A 17,100-nucleotide genomic window follows, 5' to 3' on the forward strand; every position below is an offset into this window, starting at 1 on the left:
CCTTTGAGGACTTTATAGCTGCTATGACTGTTCTCTCAAAAGATGTCTGTAATTCTACAGTTGTCATGTGCAATGCAAAATTCTAATAGGTGTAGAAGGATCCCCAAATACATTCTGCATGTTATAAGAATGTGCCCTGTAGTAGGGAGTGCCACAAAGGTATCAGATGGATTAACATTTTGAAAATCTAGTTAATTTTAATAAGAAATATGCAGCCTTGTATCTCAAATAAAATTAATCACGTTTGTATTCCCCAAAAATACTTTATTTGTACAATATAACATTGTCTAGGTATAACAATAAAAAATACAATTTTCTGTATAAAAGAAGTGTCGATCTCTATAGTACAAAGAGAATACAGACTTACCCTTTGGAGCAAAGCACAACTAAGTTAAACCATGGGATTCATTTCTTTGATTTTATTTGTATTTTACTTAAGCACAAGTGGTCTGTGGGAATAGATATTTATGCAACATCTTCCATCATTCACACTAACCCAAAGTACTTCACAAATGTTACAGATTTTCTTCTATGAGAATGTTAGCCACTTTGTTATAAACTTTTATACTTTTAACTATGACACTCACAGGACATGCTCCATGTCTTTAGCAAGGTTGCTTTTTGGGCAGATCAGTTTTTTTAGTTTTAAATATCTGGGGAAAATGGATTCAACTTATCAAGAGGCCTCTGAATCCCACCCATCTTTTCTCTTTTCTTAATAATGGTATTTAGGTTACAAAGATTCTTTAAGTTTTACATGGCCTAATTTTCACAGCAGTCATCAATTAATTTGTTCTAGTTTGTATGACTACAAAATAAATTAATTACATCACGTATCATTATTTATATATTCACTGAACATCCTGTCAAATAAAATTTTGATTATTCACTACTTAATTAAAATGCTGGGTTTTCTTGTACACATTATTAAATTAAAACTACATACATTTTTAAAATTAAATTACTGGTACCACCTTACCAGCTATAACCTTTTCCCCCAAAACGTGATGTACAGTACATTGAATATGGATTGGTCAAATTAACATAGAAGAAAAATGCCAAATCACCGGAGTTTAACAAAACACTGCACTGAAAGGTTTGGCAGGCATAATATTAAAACAGATTATGAACCATAAATATATTGTATAAAGGCCATTTTAAAGTGTTTCAATCCATCCCCGATTGTAGTTTTGATAAATTTCTGAATGTGCCCTTTATATGGATAATACCATTTACAGGTTTCAAAATAATCCTGAAAAGGTTTACAAGCATTTTAATACTAATTTGGTTTTGGACAGCAATTATAGTTTTGTCCTCCTAGAAACGTCTGTTTTAAAATCCTTATGGTTTGACATATTGATGCCTGCTACAAAGGCTAGCTTAAGTAATGGATGTACTCCATATATAAATCTTGATTTCCTTGTCTTGAAGTAGACATGGTTAGTAACTGTTCATTACAGGACTTGGGTAACATCTTACACTTGCCTGTCTAAAATAAGTTCAATTTAAACTTGGAGGACATAGAGGACTTCTTTTACACAGCCTGTTAAGTACTAATTTTGAATGACCAAATATGATCAGCATCTGTGAAACCAGCCCAACTGGTCCCGAAAGAACCAATGTCATAATCTAGCAGCACATACTACAGACTGGAATATTATTCTATGATGACTGTTTATTTTTGTTTACAACAATTAAAACACTGTAGTTACACATTTATATAAATATTGTGCCACCTCTTCAAACAAGACAAACTGTACAGCATCCCTTACTTTTTTAAAGTAAGATTCACAGTTCTTAAAAAACAAATCCACCTCTACATTCATTTAAGATTATATAGAATGAGTTTCAGTTAATAGTTCAAGCAGCAGATTTTTCTTATTTTTGGCATGGATTCAGTGCATGTTATTCATTATAAGACTTTCTACAGTACTCTTCCATCTACAATTTTACAATATGCCATTATATACAGTACAACTCTTAATTGCAGATCATCGTGGATCAAGGCCTGTGCTCGTAAATAAACGGATCTTGTATCTGCTCTAATCTCAACTAATTATTTAACAATAAGCTTAGTCAGATTTTGAAACTGGGTGCTTTCTATAACCTATATTTACATGAGTTAGGAATGGTTCATCTTAAAAAAGAATGACTTTTTTGGAAGAAGTTAATTTTAAAATCTGTATAATAAAAGGAGGTACCCTACTGTATGTCTGATATTAAAAACAAATCTAAAACTTAACCCAGTATTCCGTTAACAAGGGTTAATTATAAACTCGTAGCAGTTCTTTAAAAAAAGCCCACTCTGAAAATCCTTACAGTACCTACCAATTGTTTGCTTTAGTTATGTTGACAATGGTTATATAAAAGCTCAACAATTACTCACTACAACTTTTAAAGGTGACAGTCTGCACTTTCCATCAATAATTTGAGCATTAAAATGCAATTGCTCATGCCCAGAAATATTTAACTTCAGTAAGGGTGCTGAAGGATGCACAGGAGGGCTTCTACCAGAAGTGCAAATATGACTAGATGTTGACATGCCAAAAATTAGTCAAATCTCTCCAAAAGATTTTACATCTTCAACAGTTACCATTATAGAACTGTAACGGAAGCAAATTAATTCAGTATCCTAGAACCACTCATATGAAGACTAGTAAAAAAAAAACTTTTTTACTACAGAGCTTGTGCACGAATAAAAAAAACAGAAGATCAAGATCAAGCTAGTTGCTCTGTGGATGGAATCACTAAAATCCATTTTATTTTTGGCTCAAGCTGGATTTGAACAATTTTCTACCTGCCGAATTTCGGCAGGGCTAAAAAAACTATGGTATTCTTCACCTGTGAGGTAGGTCAGTGGAAACATCCAAAACACTGAAACACAGACCTTTCATCGCTTCAATCTTAAGCTAATGCCTGTCCTTACGAATATTGGGTTCTTGTGTCTTAATCAGTTTTAGTCTGAGGTGTCATTTAGGGTTTTACATGGTCCAATGGACAAGGTCTGATGCATACTTCAAGTCACTAACAAGGGATTTAAAAAGACCTTGATGTTATGACTGATCCTATGAAAAATATGGTCAAGGAAAGGGAAAATATGTATATAAATTATACTATATAAACAAAATATAATCTTTCTCAAAAGGTAATCCAATTCTCATTTTTTCTTTCTGTCCTGGATACAGCGAGGACAATACCTGAAATCAACAAGAAAAAACAAGTCATTAACAACATTTTACATCTAAAGCACAAAAGAAAAAAAACATTATATCATTACTGCTAATGAGGATAAAGTTGAAACAATTCATTTGTACATACCACTTCCCTTTTGGCTTTGTAGTAAGATCAACACAAGCAAAGTGAAACCACTCTATTGGACACTGATAAGAGGAAAAAAAAAGGCATTTTATTTTTTAAAAGTCAATAATTTAGTACTAATTGAATAAAGATTTTGTTGATGTAATCTATTAAATGTTGCATGTAAAAAACATCTTACATCCGGGTTATCACATCCAATCATTTCTCCATATGACACTTGGTGACACAGACAGTAAGTAGGCTCATTGGGATCAACAGGCATATCCAAGACGTCAGAAGGATGCACAGCTAGAATAGAATCATTGTAGTCTGGGCTGTGAAGATACAAACATGAGAAAAACAAATACAACTAAAGAGTCATTCTGAAAGAAAAAAAAACTTACACAGAGTGTTGAAGCCAACTGATAGATGGGGATTGTTAGGAGGCCATGGCTGCTAATGGCCAGGGTGAGATTTTTCCAGGACACTGAGGTAACAGCCCTACTCTTTTTGAGAAATGCCCCGGGCTTTTTAATGACCACAGAATGTCAGGACCTCAGTGTTATATCTCATTTGAAGGAGGACACCTTTTTACGGTATAGCGTCCCTATCACTACACTGGGGCGTTAGGACCCACAGACTGCAGGATGAACACTCCTTACTGCTCCTACCAGTACCTCTTCCAGCAACAACCTTTGCTTTCCCAGGAGGTCTCCCATCCATGTACTGTCCAGGCTCACACTTACCTAGCTTGAGTGTCAAGTTATAGGGTGATATACCTCATAATTTTCACAGCCACCTTTTTTCCAAAACTAGTGCTAGGAATGCAGTAATTTATGACGTTACTTAGCACAAAAGTATTTTTGTTTACTTTCTTCATTTGTAACATCAAAAATTACTTTGAAACATACTGCAAAACTTCCACATGGCTTCTCGGTACAAACCCCGGGTGACTCAGAGCACAACTACACACCTGTTCTTCATTTTTTTCTTCTTGGGGGAGTCATCATCAGATCCCTTCCTACCTCTGCCCCTCGACCCCCTCTTGTCCTTTTGACTCCTGCCCTCTGCACAAATGCAAATATGAGTTAGGTTGCACTGCATTTTGAAGTCCACTGGGTGGCGAACGTTCTAAGACAAGAGTCTGCCAAAAAACATCCCCCCTCCTTACTCTTTAGGCCTCTTCCATCAGGACTCTCATAGCCGCTCACTTCCAGCTTCTCCTTCAGGTCTGCCTCGAAGCGGGCAAGGTCTGCATCCAGCCTCCGAATGTGCTTATCCACCTGGTGAGACGAAACATGTTTCTACCACACTTTATTTTAGCTCAACTCGGGACACACAATATATTCCAGAAAGGCTGAACTGGTCTACCAATACCATTTCCAATTGCAGTCTGTTATTTAACTCTGAAGAGTTTGCCCAATCCTATGCTGACCAGACCCAGCATTTTGTTTCATCTGTGATTTTACAGGATGAGGTTTCCAGGTGGTACAGCTACTGATGACCAAAGGATCTGGTCAGAACCGTTTTTTTTAAACTTTTGTAACAGTGCCAATGGCTGAATACAATTTTATAAAAAGAAAACAGAAATACAAACCATTTCGTATGTCTGCATGGCAAGCTGAACCTTGTCATCACTGTATTCTTTGCATTTGTTATAGGCTGAATGAATCTTCTGTAAGTGCTCCACTCTCTGCTCTGAAGCCAGGTTCCTCACATTTGCAATGTATTCTGCAGCCAACTGGTCTATTTCTGCCTTCTTTTCTGAAGTAGTACGAGAAAACACAACTGAAGGAAACAGCTTACATTATGTAAGGATATTCCAAATGTTACTATTACCATAGATGCTGTAAGAATCTTTACACCACAGTTGTTAAAAATCACTGATTTTTGCATGTTGTAACAAATTATAAACACAACCAATATTGGTGTTAACTGAAAGACACAAATGTCACCATTTAAACACACATGTGCATGAAGTTTGACTATATAAAACCTATTTTCTTCCCACTAAAGACAATTCAGGACATCCAGAAATATTACTAAAAAACACAAAAAACAACATTTTGTTTACAAGTTTAACTATCTTTAGCACTTCGGTAATCTCAAATATATTTTAAATAAAGAGTAACCTTCACTTAGTACTTTATTTATATTAATAACGTACTCAAACATTATCTACAAATACTGTACATATTCCTGTGTTTGCATGGGATATACTGTGCTTTAACAAGCCTCCTGCCACACAGGTTTACGACACTGCTATGATGTCAGGAGGTTAGCGATACATGTTACATACCTTCTGTCCTATTGTCTAACTCTCGCATCAGGGTGAAGTTCCTCTGTAGCTCGCAGGGCAGGTTTTCAATGCCTAGGATACACAAGAGGACAATGGCTGGAAGCAAAGGCTTATTTAGTCTAACGGGAAACGGGGCGTGAAAGAGATTTCAAGTGTTCTGGGGGATAATGTATTTTTTCTTGAGCAAACACAAACACTGGGCATTTCCCTTCAATGTTTGCCCTTTTTATGCTCCCGTGACCCTGCCATGTTTTACGCGGCTGGAAACGCACGCTTTGGAGTTGATATTTTGCATCCCGATGCCGCACAACAGCACAGCTCGCCTCCCTTCTTAAATACAACGACCGAGGGAACACATGCAGACTGCACATTTTGAAACATACGTCTTTGGCGGGTTTCATCACGACGCGCAACCTATCAAAACCCTGGCTGAGAAGAAGCGCTTCCTGCTGTGACTTTTCTAACCAGTGGCCACGGCTGGAGAGAGCCGGTCCGTGTGACGCACTTTGAAATCAAACATCCCGCTCTGCCTCATGGAAGCGGGTTATTTATTCCAGTATCCTACACCGACACGGGATTTGAACAGCAGTCTAAGACAATGCGACATATACGTTCTCAATATCCGCGAACTTGGGCGGAAAAAAAAAAACCAACTAATTCCATATTAACGTGACGAAGACTTAAAAAAAACTTAATTACCAACTTCCGCTGTGAACCATGGGCTTCCTGTTCACCCGCGTAAATACACGGCTGTGTAAAACGCAACATTCCCCGATCACACATGATTAAATCAAGACATCTGGTGTTTTTCCTGGAGGTGACTCCCGCAGAGTTTCACTCACGACACGTCCAAGGGAACGTCATTTAACTACAAGCTTGAGGGTGCTAGCTCTTTTGCGGGTCTCCTGTCGAGCGATTTCTTCCCGATTGCGTATGGCTCGGTTATCGTCCTCAAACAAAACAACAATAATGCTACAAGACTACAATACCCCGTAAGCATGAGCCCGCTCGCGTGTCGGTATTTCGCTACTTACTATCCAGGTAGTGCTCTAGATACATTGCCGTCGCCATCTTTTCGGTTTCCAGGAGCATAAACATGTATTTTTTTTAATCCAGCCCGCGTGAGGCGTACAGTTCGCTGCCTAATTAAATATTCATTACTTCCTTTGCTCTGATAGGCCCCAGAGGAGCAGAGGCGGATGGGCAGACCTGATTGGGCAAAACGGGGGCCCGGTGTGCTCGTGATATTCATAAGCAGGAAATTGTCCTACAGACTCGGCGTTGAAATTCGCGGCGTACTGAAGCGGATTGCAGCTGGCTGGATGTTTTTGAGTGTCGCTCTGCACAAACAGGTACTGTATCTATCTCTGTGACCATTTCCTGGACAGAGTGCTTCAGCGACACACTTCTTCAGTCTGGTATGACCCCTACGGATTAACGGAGCAAAGTGAACCCAAGGACGGCTCATTTTGAGTGTGCATTTACGGATTTGTGGATATTCGGGATGGTTTTTTAAAACACAGACATATCAAAACAAAACATAATGCTCTTGCTTAAGAGCCCTTGCTTGTAGTCTGTGTGTGAATAGCACCCTTTAAATCCAGGTACCGATACTCGGTAGCTCCGAAAATCTTAAACTTTTTTCAATTCCCTTCGAAAAAATGAGAATGTGCAAAGATTCAATTTGATAAAATATCGTATAGCGGCTCAATAGATAAGATTGTGTTGTGATTTGTTACACCGCTGTGACGGTAAGGCTTAACATGATTAATATAAAAAAGGACAAGGTAATACATCTGGATTTATTTGTCTTCGGCCCCACGGCCAGTAAAATCTATGTTTAGTTTATCCAACAGCTACCAAACAGGGATCACAAACTCTAGTCTGCATGTTTTTTTGTTGGAAAGGAAACAGAATGTCCAGTTAATCTGTAATTGTTGAATGCTGGGTCTTCAACAGCTTGGTTAATCCAATGGCGGTGGTGCCATTATAATCAAAGTGATGCTAATATATAAAATCTTAAATCAAAATCTTAGTCATTCCACTCTTGGCTTGTCTGATGCCAAAAATACTCTTTGGGGTTTGTGTGAACTTTGAAATGGATCTGTTTCCCTGGCAATAAACTGGAGTGCAGAAATGGATCAGATGAAGTACAGCCCCCCATTAACAAGTTTTGTGACCCTATAATAAAGATGACACCACAGAAACCGAGGAAGGGACAGTGGTTAACTTTGCTGCCATGCGTTACTGGGGCCCCGAGTTCATTTCCAGATTTGGGGTGCCATCTGCAGGTTCACAGGGGTTTTGCGAGGTGCCCTGCTCTCCTCCCACAGTCCAAAGACATACTGGTAGGTTAATGGGCTTCTGGGAAAATCAAACCTGGTGTGAGTGTGTGTCTGTGTGTGCCCTGCAGTGGACTGCTGTCCTGTCCAGGGTGTGTCCTGCCTTGTGCCCCGCCTTGTGCCCCTTGTTTGCTGGGTTAGGCTCTGGCTCCCCTGAGTTGGACAAAGAGATTAGAACATGGATGGACTGATAAAGGCTCTTCTGACTTAATTTTCTAGTGTGTGGGGGAGAGGTCTCGGCATGGCTTTTAACCTGGCTGTGCTGCTGTGTCCCCACAGGGTCCCCAATGGCGGCTCTATTCCACGGTCTTCGCAGAGTGGCCCTGAAAGTGAGGGGGCGACGGGCGCTCTGTCGGGGTCCGGCGTCCTCGATCCTGTGCGGGGGGAGAGGGCTCCCAGTCTGCGGCGGGAGCCCAGAGCGCCGGTTCCACTCCACGCGGGCCCAGGGGGGGCCAGGCGGAGCCGCGCAGGCCTCTGCGCCAAACAGGCTCCCCTTTGCCACCATCTCCCGGGAGGACCTGGCCTTTTTTGAGCAGCTGCTGCCAGGGAGGGCCATCACAGACCCCGAAGTGCTGGAGCCGAGCAACGTGGACTGGCTCCAGTCCGTACGAGGTGAGGCGGGCCTCCTCCTCCTCCTCCTCCTCCTCTCCCTGATGCCTCGTGTTCGGGTTGCAGACGACTGGTTTAACATCAAGCATGTGTCAACTCCAAGCAACAGTGATGCAGTGAGATTTAGATTGTTGACATTCTGATTGAAAAGAGACAGCATTTTGTTTTCTGGGGCTCCCCCATGGTACACGCGCAGCTAGCGAGGTGCAGATGCCGTTGCTCTGGTTGTACAAGAGCAGTAGATGTCAAAAACTTTTTTTTTTTCCGGTGGAGAATTTCTGCATCTCCTCCCAGCAGTGTTTAGGTGTTGTATGGATGCAGGTGTACTGCAGTGAGAGAGAGCGAGCAGGGCAGCTGAATGGATTTCTTTTGCCTCTAGGCTCCAGTGAGCTGCTCCTGAGACCTCGAACAACAGAAGAAGTCTCTCATATTCTCAGGTAGGTACTGCCAGAGTCCTCACAGTGAGGTTGTCTACAGGCAGAAGTGGCTTTCTCATTAAAGTCTTTTCTTTTTCTATATGTTTTGCTTTATTATGCTTACCTGAAGTTGTTAATACACAAACCTGAGTGAGAGTGAAGTGAAAAAATAGCAGGACACAGATAATGAAATTATATTTGTTGAATAAAGAGAAATATAGGAACTATGTGTCCACACCATGTCAAAACATTAAAGCTCTTTTTAGAAAAAAAAAAAGAAATGTCTAGAGCAGATATCTAAGCATAATGGTAAATTGTCATCTGACAGTGAAGCTGATTGCGTATGAAAAGCATGGCTGCTGAAAGGTTTGTTGCCCGACAGATTTACCTATGTGATTCTGATTGCACAGTGATGGGCACCTTTGGTCCTTCAGGTATTGCAATGAGCGCAAGCTGGCAGTGACACCCCAGGGTGGTAACACAGGGTTGGTGGGAGGCAGTGTGCCCGTGTTTGACGAGATCATCCTTTCCACAGCCCTCATGAACCAGGTCCTGAGCTTTGACAGCGTGTCTGGTTAGTTCCATACTCTACAGCTGGTCAAAAAGTCAAGTTAGTGATATCTGTAACGCATCAAACAAGGAGTGGTCACTGTTCTGTGTTTGTGTATGTGGTAACCACTGTTTCATTAAATAACGTCTGAAAAATGTTCTCGGGGTTAAAGAGTGGGAAATTGTTATCCCTGTGTACTTTCATGACGACAAATTTATAACACCTCTCAACATATCGAAAGTAAATGAATACCGTATATTGATTTTCCCAATGTGTATTAAAGATCAGCGAATCCGTGAGCTTGAATTGTACAGATTTGAAGACTTGATGAGCTCAAGCGCCAGCTTATAGTTGCTCATCTTAAACTAAAGCCCACTCCTCGCTGTCCAGGCACCATCACCTGCCAGGCTGGCTGCGTGCTGGAGAACCTCTCCAGCTTTGTGGAGGAGAGGGATTTCATCATGCCCCTGGACCTTGGTGCAAAGGGCAGCTGCCACATTGGGGGCAACGTGGCCACTAATGCCGGGGGGCTCAGACTGCTGCGGTATGGCTCCCTGCGAGGCACGGTGCTGGGGATGGAGGTGGTGAGTTACCCCCGTGTTCCAGTGGGGTGGCAACATTATCCCTAATTTGTTTGTACGAGTCAGATGATCACCAGCGCATAAACGGGTATTTGCTGCACCTTTTATACCCATCTGTCCAAACTGTTGGGAATTAATTATGGCCAAGGTATCGCCAGAATGACTATCTTTACATTTTCCCCAATACATACAACCTCCTCAGCCCAATAGTATGGCACGTACCTGAGATTGAATGGGCATTTGTCAACCAGGGTCTTCCCCGCATTTGGCCAATCACTGGCTCCTGTGACTTATCAAACCCCTTCAGGCTTCGTGGTGACATCAGTGAGAGACGTCCCACCAAGTCTCCGTTCAGACGCTGTTGAGCTTGCCAGAGAAAAATGGATCCAGCAGCTGGGCTCTTGGGAGGGATCTGTTGGTCCTCATTCTCATTGTGTTGTTACAAGAGTAAACCTTGTAAATGAGTCCTAAAGTAATGTGCGATTCCGAATTTGGATGAGGTATTTTCTAAACGACCATTTTAAGAGAAGTCAAGGTTGAGAATTCAGACTTCTCTCAGGCCTGGTATGTGCCCCTCACACGATGCTTTGTTCTGTGCAGGTGCTGGCCAATGGGAAGGTCCTAAACTGTCTGACAGGTTTGAGAAAAGACAACACGGGCTACGACCTCAAACAGCTGTTCATCGGGTCAGAGGGCACTTTGGGGGTCATCACGGCTGTCTCCATCCTGTGTCCAAGCAAACCAAAAGCAGTCAACCTGGCCTTTCTGGGTGCGCTGTCAATGGTGTTTAATGTACATGCTTGTCTTACTGGACATTGCAAACTCCCTTACCAACAGAACACCGACACTCCGAAGCTCCAGACATCATTGCTTATGTGTGTATTCTTATCTGATGAGTGTTGGGCTGAGTGTTCATTTTTTCTTTGATCACTCTGTTTGTTTGATCACTGCAAGCCTATCGGAGTCAGTCTAAAATCCAGAAAAGGTGTGTGCAAGAAAAAAATATTTTCTAATTACTACAACTGTAGCAAATCAATTTTAGATGGTAAAACATTCAAATGTTTTTTCCCAGAGGTATGTAGTGGCTCTGGTTATTTCACAGTTTTCTACAGGACCTCTATACCTGTGATAATAAGTTTTCCACATTTTCTGTTCTATAATGGATACAGTGATGTGGTTGGTTAGAGCTGTCCTTCATATTTTTAAACTAGGGTTCTGGTTTATATACACTTTTTAAAGATAGGCTGGTTAGTTTAATTGATGTCTCCCTTACGATGGATTTCCTGCAGTCCCACCTTGAGCTCTGTGCTTCTAGAATAGACTTGCATCATTTGTGAACCTCATGTGCTATTCATGTAGCAGATGCATACATTTTAAAAAATTGGGTTTCCATACTGATCATGAGATTCTCTAAGATTATGAATTGTTTTCAAGGTAACGGTGATGGGATGATACTATTTTAGCCCATGGTAGGGTACTAGGATACTATAGTTATTTCATCATGAGTCCAAGTCCTGTATCATTGTTCTGTAAAAGGTGCCTTGGTCTTTAATACCAACACTGGGGAAAATGCCCTCCGTCACCAAAGATGTGGATTTGAAATTTCTAGTCCAGAGGACAGAGTGCTAACTACTGGCATCTACAAGCTAAAATTCCAAAACAAGTAAAGGATATTTCTGCAGGATATTGTTTAAATGTTGTTTATATTGTAATTCTGTGCTCTGAGACTGCCATTTAAAAGTATTTCCTCATGCTTTTAGGCTGCTCCAGTTTCGAACAGCTGCTGGAGGTATTCCAGTGCTGCAGGGGCATGCTGGGAGAGATCCTCTCTGCTTTTGAATTCTTGGACAGTGCCTGTATGAAACTGGTGGAGGATCACCTGAGACTGACCAACCCCATTAAAGGTAATAACAAATTTAGTGATCCGATTATAATTAATATTGTCATTATATTTGACACCTCTGTTGTTCGGACATAAAATAATAATAACAGTTCCAATGTTTGATTGGAAGGGACATGATACTAGTAGTATCAGAAGAGTGTGGACATTAGATTAGATTGGACAAGAGTGTGAGTAATTCCTCAATGGAGCATCACCTTCTTACACAGAGAGTTCATTTTATATTGTGATTGAGACGGCGGGCTCCAATGCTGCCCATGATGAAGAGAAGCTGCACAGTTTCTTGGAGGAGGTCATGACCTCATCATTGGTGACTGATGGGACAGTTGCTACAGAAGAAATCAAAATCAAGGTAATCCTACCCATCTGTCTGTTAGAAAAAAATCATATTATTGGTAACCTTGTGTGTAGATGTAGTTCTCGTAACCTTAGCAATTTATTTAGGATTGGATTCCATAGCATTTATCAACTGTTTAAATATATATGTTCTTAAGCAACCCCATGAAGCAAAATTTGTTGTTAGGTGGCCTATGAAATCACTCTATATTCCTTGTACAGAAGATTGTTTATATATTTTAATTCCTGGAAACAATTTGTTCTTGCTTCTCCGTTGAATTAAGTTATGCCAGAGGACAATCCTCCTACACAAGAACTTACTAGATACTAATGTGGAAGACAAAATTAAAAGGAGAAGATATCAGTAAAAATACAGGTGTGTTCTGACTGCAGTCTTATTCTAAATCTAGCTGACTAACAATACTCTTGGAAGAGAACTTATTCCTTCAAAAGTAATTTTAACTACAGCTTTTTGTTTACCTGTTAAACCTTCTCATATTTCTGTGGCTCTCTTGGAGTGAAAAAATTATACCACTTCTAATAAAAATGGTAGCATTTACTTAAGAATGATTATTCTTATTTAGCGAATTCAGTTTGTTTGAAATGACGTTCATTAATATGTGGCACCTCAAAAGATTGAATTGAGTGTGATGTATCTGTCACACAGATGAAGTGATGCGGCCCTCTGTTTGACTCTGCAGGCGCTCTGGGCTATCAGGGAACGAATCACAGAAGCCCTGAGACACGATGGCTACACTTACAAATATGACATCTCACTGCCTGTGGAGAAGATCTACCAGCTGGTAGAGGACATGCGAGAACACGTAGGATCGAGGGCCAAGAATGTTGTTGGCTATGGACACCTGGGTAAAGTACTTGTAGCTACTCAAGTCAGACCTTTGTGATATGTTGCTAATGCAAAATGAAGAAAACAATACTGGACTGATTTTTATATACGAACATTGTACCAAAGTTTTGGAAACAGCAGTGCATTAGAAGTCCCTGTACTGCAGAAAGCACAACCACTATGGCAGTATTACTCTCTAATTTGATTACAGGAGTATGAATAACTTGTTGAGATATATAGTATGTTCACCGTCACTCTCTGCTGTCCAGGGAATTTCTTTCAGCAGCGTGGGATTAAGAAAAACAGTCGGCAGTTGGCTTGACTTAAAAATGATGTTGCTCTTTTCCTTTTGTCCGTTATCTTTATTGTGAAATTGCATGTGATGTGTAGCAAGTCTATACAGCCAAGCTCACATGATTAACTGGGGGCATTAAATAGTTTTATCCTGTCTGGACAGACATTCATGTAATGCAATCTCACATGACTGAGTGAATAGTTTATTTTAAAAAGTACAATTTGAGATGGAAGAGTATATGTGATATGTGAAGAGTAGATGGAATTAGATTGGAATATGTTTAACAGATGTATGATGGATGAAGCCACCATGTCAACTGCACCCTGTTGGTAAAATAAGGAAATTGTTTCCATAATAGATTTTGTCAGGTAAGGACATTCAGTTTTTGATGGCCTAGTGTTCTTCTCATGTGACACCTTACTGTCTTTCAGGGGATGGAAACCTCCACTTGAATATCACTTCGCCCTTTTATGATGCTGCTTTGTTATCTGCCATTGAGCCATTTATCTATGAATGGACTGCAAATCATCGTGGGAGCATCAGTGCTGAGCATGGCTTGGGATTGAAGAAGAAGAACTACATTCACTTCAGCAAGGCTCCTGAAGTGGTTCTACTCATGGGGTACATCAAAGCCATTCTAGACCCAAAGGGAATCCTCAACCCTTACAAAACCCTGCCAGACACTTGTCCATGACAGAAGGACAGGATGCTCATGTTTCTTGCTAATCCTTTGTGCTCTGCTCCCTTCTGGTCCTGTTAATTACATATTTCACTTTTGAGAAGAACGTACATGTGCTTTGCTCAATAACCTTCTGCAATCACCAGCTGTCTTCTGGTAACATTAGCAAAAGGAAAATATTGAGTAGAATGCATCTTTCAATCAGAATGATCAGTTCTAATGGAGATGGGACAGAATTCAGTACTGCTGAATGTATCTTAATTTAAATGCCATTTAAATTTTTTTGGTACAAATCCATTAGATTCCCGATTTAAGAAAAGTTAAGTGCTTAACAAATATTACTTAATTGTGGGTACAATGCAGTGAAGCATGGGCTTTGAGATGGATAAACTGCATCACATAATTGTAATGTTCTTATTCTGAAATGTTTTAAAAACCATAGGGTGTATTTAATATTACGTTAAAAAACTGCAGCAGAAATATGGCACTGAATGCAAAACTTATAGGAAAACTAAAAACTATTGAAATACCCAACAATAATATGAAAAATACATTTCCTCTGTTTTAAATTTTCATTGAGTATTGGGGTTCTGAGTACTGAGGTTCCAGTTCATATTAAGTTTTTCAAAATGTGGGTCAGTTCATTTTGATTTTGAAATATGGTTTGTTACACTTGATGGTGATCCATAATGTATAGCTGATGTTCCAAAAACATCGGAGACTCTGTCAAAGGGAAAATGAGGACAAGTTGGGGTTGCAGTGCTGTGAACATGTCTTTATTGCATGTAGAAAAATCAAATAAAGCAACATAATGTTTATTCAAAGAAGTGTACCTCTTAAACAAGGACAACTATTTCCTTCAAGAGCTACTATAGAAATATTGTCTTCATTCATGTGAAAACAAGAAAGGTTGTGACTCTAGTATCAGAAAAAGGGAACTTAAACTGCAGTTAACCAATAGTTGCATTAGATGGCCCTTTTATAATTTTAAGACTGCAAAGAATGCTTCTGTTTTACATGTTAAAGAAAGTACTATACCTTTTCTCTGAAGTGTTCCTAGTACTGCAGAATACCACTACAGTCAATTAACAAAGCAGCCCGATAGTTTCATCTTAAAGAATGTAAGTTGTCAGCCTTATTTCATTTTATAGATTCACTATGTTCAGAGGCATGAAAGGCACCTAGCAGCTGTTTCCATACTATAATAAAGAACATGAAAATTTTAATTGTGGGTAAATTCATGTAACATCTGTTTCTCCCTTTTTTCCCTTTGGTCTCACTGGTTGGAGTAGTGCTGATCTGTCAGTTGTTGAGTAAACAATTTGAAAGTAATGAGTTAAGAGAAATGAAAATAAACTGAACAAGTGTACCTCAAAACAAATTTCAGGAAGGCACGTGCCTTCTTGTCAGGTACATCGAAATGCTCCAGTGAAAATATAAGTTCCCCTTCCACCATTTTCTGGGAGGAATTTTAATTTCTCAATACTTGAAAAAGAAAACTACCCCCTTTTAAAGTATGTTTGGGTTGAAAGCAACTTCATATTGACCAACTGAAAATAATTGTTCATTGTGGGGAAAAAAATGATCAAAGCAACCCACGCTAAAATTAAATAATCCCTCAACAGCCTGCTTAACTGCATTGTTAAACACCTTTTTCTCTATACAGTATTCACATCACGTCTTTTAGAGTAAGATACATGCCATAACAGTACATTCGGTAACTATCTATTCCTTTCATAGTTTCTCCTTTATCAATCTTCCAGGCAGTAGACAAAAATGTGCCATTTACCCTACCCGTGGCTGCCTTAAACAGAATAAAAAAGCAGCACTAAGTATTCTAATACATTGAAGATGTGCACAATTTTCATTTGTGAATATTACAACTGAGTTGAACACCTTTATTCAACTTTGATTCTAATGAACAGAGTCCTTGGGAACAGTAGGTGACTTATCAACCTCTAAACCATCCAGCTACAGTCACCCCATCTTTCCTTAGTAAATCCTCAAATGTGCAACTCCCATTTCGGCATCTGAAGAAGAGGAAGATCGGGGTTTCAGGAGGTAGGATCAGTTCTTTAAAGACACACTCCCAAGGGCAGCCTCAGCCTGACATGCGCTGTAAAGTGCTGTATTGTCATAAAGAACATACATACCTTAGTCAATGTCCCCACAAGTCTTTTTCCATTTGCACTGTGGAAATAATTTAAAGTTTCAGTCCAAATTTCCCGTGGTGGTAATGTTTGTTGTGGGTTCATTTTCCAAAGGATTGGCCCAATAAGTTCTCCACAGCCTTACCAGCCAAAATGACCTTCCTAGTGTATGAACATTAATTGACTAAGACTGTAGCTCTGACAAATCAACATTTTCACAGATTCCAAGAGAAAATGAGAATGGAGATCTTTTCCACAGTGAAATTCCCTGTTTTGTAGTAGCTCCAGCTTTGGTTTCGCTTAAGATTCTACTCTGTCAGCATCAGATCCACTTACAATTGCTTTCTAATGCTGCCATTTCTTTTCTTTTTTTGTCAAATGCTTGATTTCTCTGTCTTTTAAAAGAAACACTAGTCCATTAAGTTTACTTTCTGGAAGCCCAGGCACCTTGCAAAATCAAACCAAAATCAATTTATTTACTTTTAATTTTCCTTCCTGCTGCACTTAAATCCTTTCAGTGGGAGCAGAATTAAGAACAGTTTTAAAAACATTAAAATATTCCAGGCAATTAACTTAAAAGTTAACCTAAAGCCACTTCCTGAGCTGACCCAAGATGTGTCATCAGAATGACATACGAACAGGTTTAACACCTACATTTCTTCACACAGAAACCGAAAACTTAGTGTGATTCTTGTTGCTCCATAATATGTCAATTCAGGACACTAAATATATAAACTTTTCCTAATGAGCTCCTGAATGTACTGCATGTAATCCATCAGCATGGTGGTGCATGCAGCCA

At 39.8% G+C, this 17,100-nt stretch overlaps 2 protein-coding genes across 5 annotated transcripts; one reads left to right on the forward strand and one right to left on the reverse strand.

Annotated features, from left to right (window-relative positions):
• Positions 1-243: 243 nt before the first annotated feature.
• Positions 244-6,735, reverse strand: ing5a (inhibitor of growth family, member 5a). Of its 3 annotated transcripts, none has more exons than XM_006637679.3 (8): positions 6,631-6,735; positions 5,597-5,668; positions 4,895-5,061; positions 4,469-4,580; positions 4,271-4,364; positions 3,497-3,632; positions 3,319-3,380; positions 244-3,197 (listed from the first exon to the last, which is right to left on the reverse strand). In XM_006637679.3, the coding sequence occupies exons 1-8, from the start codon at positions 6,692-6,694 to the stop codon at positions 3,158-3,160; spliced, it is 747 nt and encodes a 248-aa protein (XP_006637742.2). In that variant the 5' UTR covers positions 6,695-6,735; the 3' UTR covers positions 244-3,157. The 3 variants fall into 3 exon arrangements, with proteins under 3 accessions (XP_006637742.2, XP_015216665.1, XP_015216666.1); XM_015361179.2 differs by lacking the exon at positions 6,631-6,735 and adding an exon at positions 5,980-6,237; XM_015361180.2 differs by lacking the exon at positions 6,631-6,735 and adding an exon at positions 5,869-5,949.
• On the forward strand, positions 6,343-15,377 carry d2hgdh (D-2-hydroxyglutarate dehydrogenase). 2 transcript variants are annotated; one of them, XM_015361177.2, is made up of 11 exons: positions 6,343-6,588; positions 6,775-6,948; positions 8,218-8,550; positions 8,927-8,984; positions 9,398-9,537; positions 9,904-10,097; positions 10,695-10,863; positions 11,855-11,998; positions 12,204-12,346; positions 13,032-13,197; positions 13,904-15,377. In XM_015361177.2, the coding sequence occupies exons 3-11, from the start codon at positions 8,226-8,228 to the stop codon at positions 14,164-14,166; spliced, it is 1,602 nt and encodes a 533-aa protein (XP_015216663.2). In that variant the 5' UTR covers positions 6,343-6,588; positions 6,775-6,948; positions 8,218-8,225; the 3' UTR covers positions 14,167-15,377. The 2 variants fall into 2 exon arrangements, with proteins under 2 accessions (XP_015216663.2, XP_006637841.2); XM_006637778.3 differs by lacking the exon at positions 6,343-6,588 and having other exon boundaries at positions 6,947-7,014.
• The last annotated feature ends 1,723 nt before the right edge of the window (positions 15,378-17,100 follow it).

This window comes from Lepisosteus oculatus, chromosome 13 (assembly GCF_040954835.1).
Source record: "Lepisosteus oculatus isolate fLepOcu1 chromosome 13, fLepOcu1.hap2, whole genome shotgun sequence".
Lineage (NCBI taxonomy): Eukaryota > Metazoa > Chordata > Actinopteri > Semionotiformes > Lepisosteidae > Lepisosteus > Lepisosteus oculatus.

Excerpts from the sequence above, each read along its gene's own strand:
- ing5a (XM_006637679.3), bottom strand. The coding sequence starts at position 6,694 with ATGTTTATGCTCCTGGAAACCGAAAAGATGGCGACGGCAATGTATCTA. Across the intron at positions 4,581-4,894 it reads CCATGCAGACATACGAAATG|GTGGATAAGCACATTCGGAG; the intron begins GTTTGTATTTCT and ends TCGTCTCACCAG. Across the intron at positions 4,365-4,468 it reads TGATGGAAGAGGCCTAAAGA|AGGGCAGGAGTCAAAAGGAC; the intron begins GTAAGGAGGGGG and ends GCATTTGTGCAG.
- d2hgdh (XM_015361177.2), top strand. The coding sequence starts at position 8,226 with ATGGCGGCTCTATTCCACGGTCTTCGCAGAGTGGCCCTGAAAGTGAGG. Across the intron at positions 8,551-8,926 it reads CTGGCTCCAGTCCGTACGAG|GCTCCAGTGAGCTGCTCCTG; the intron begins GTGAGGCGGGCC and ends TTTTGCCTCTAG. Across the intron at positions 10,864-11,854 it reads AGTCAACCTGGCCTTTCTGG|GCTGCTCCAGTTTCGAACAG; the intron begins GTGCGCTGTCAA and ends TCATGCTTTTAG.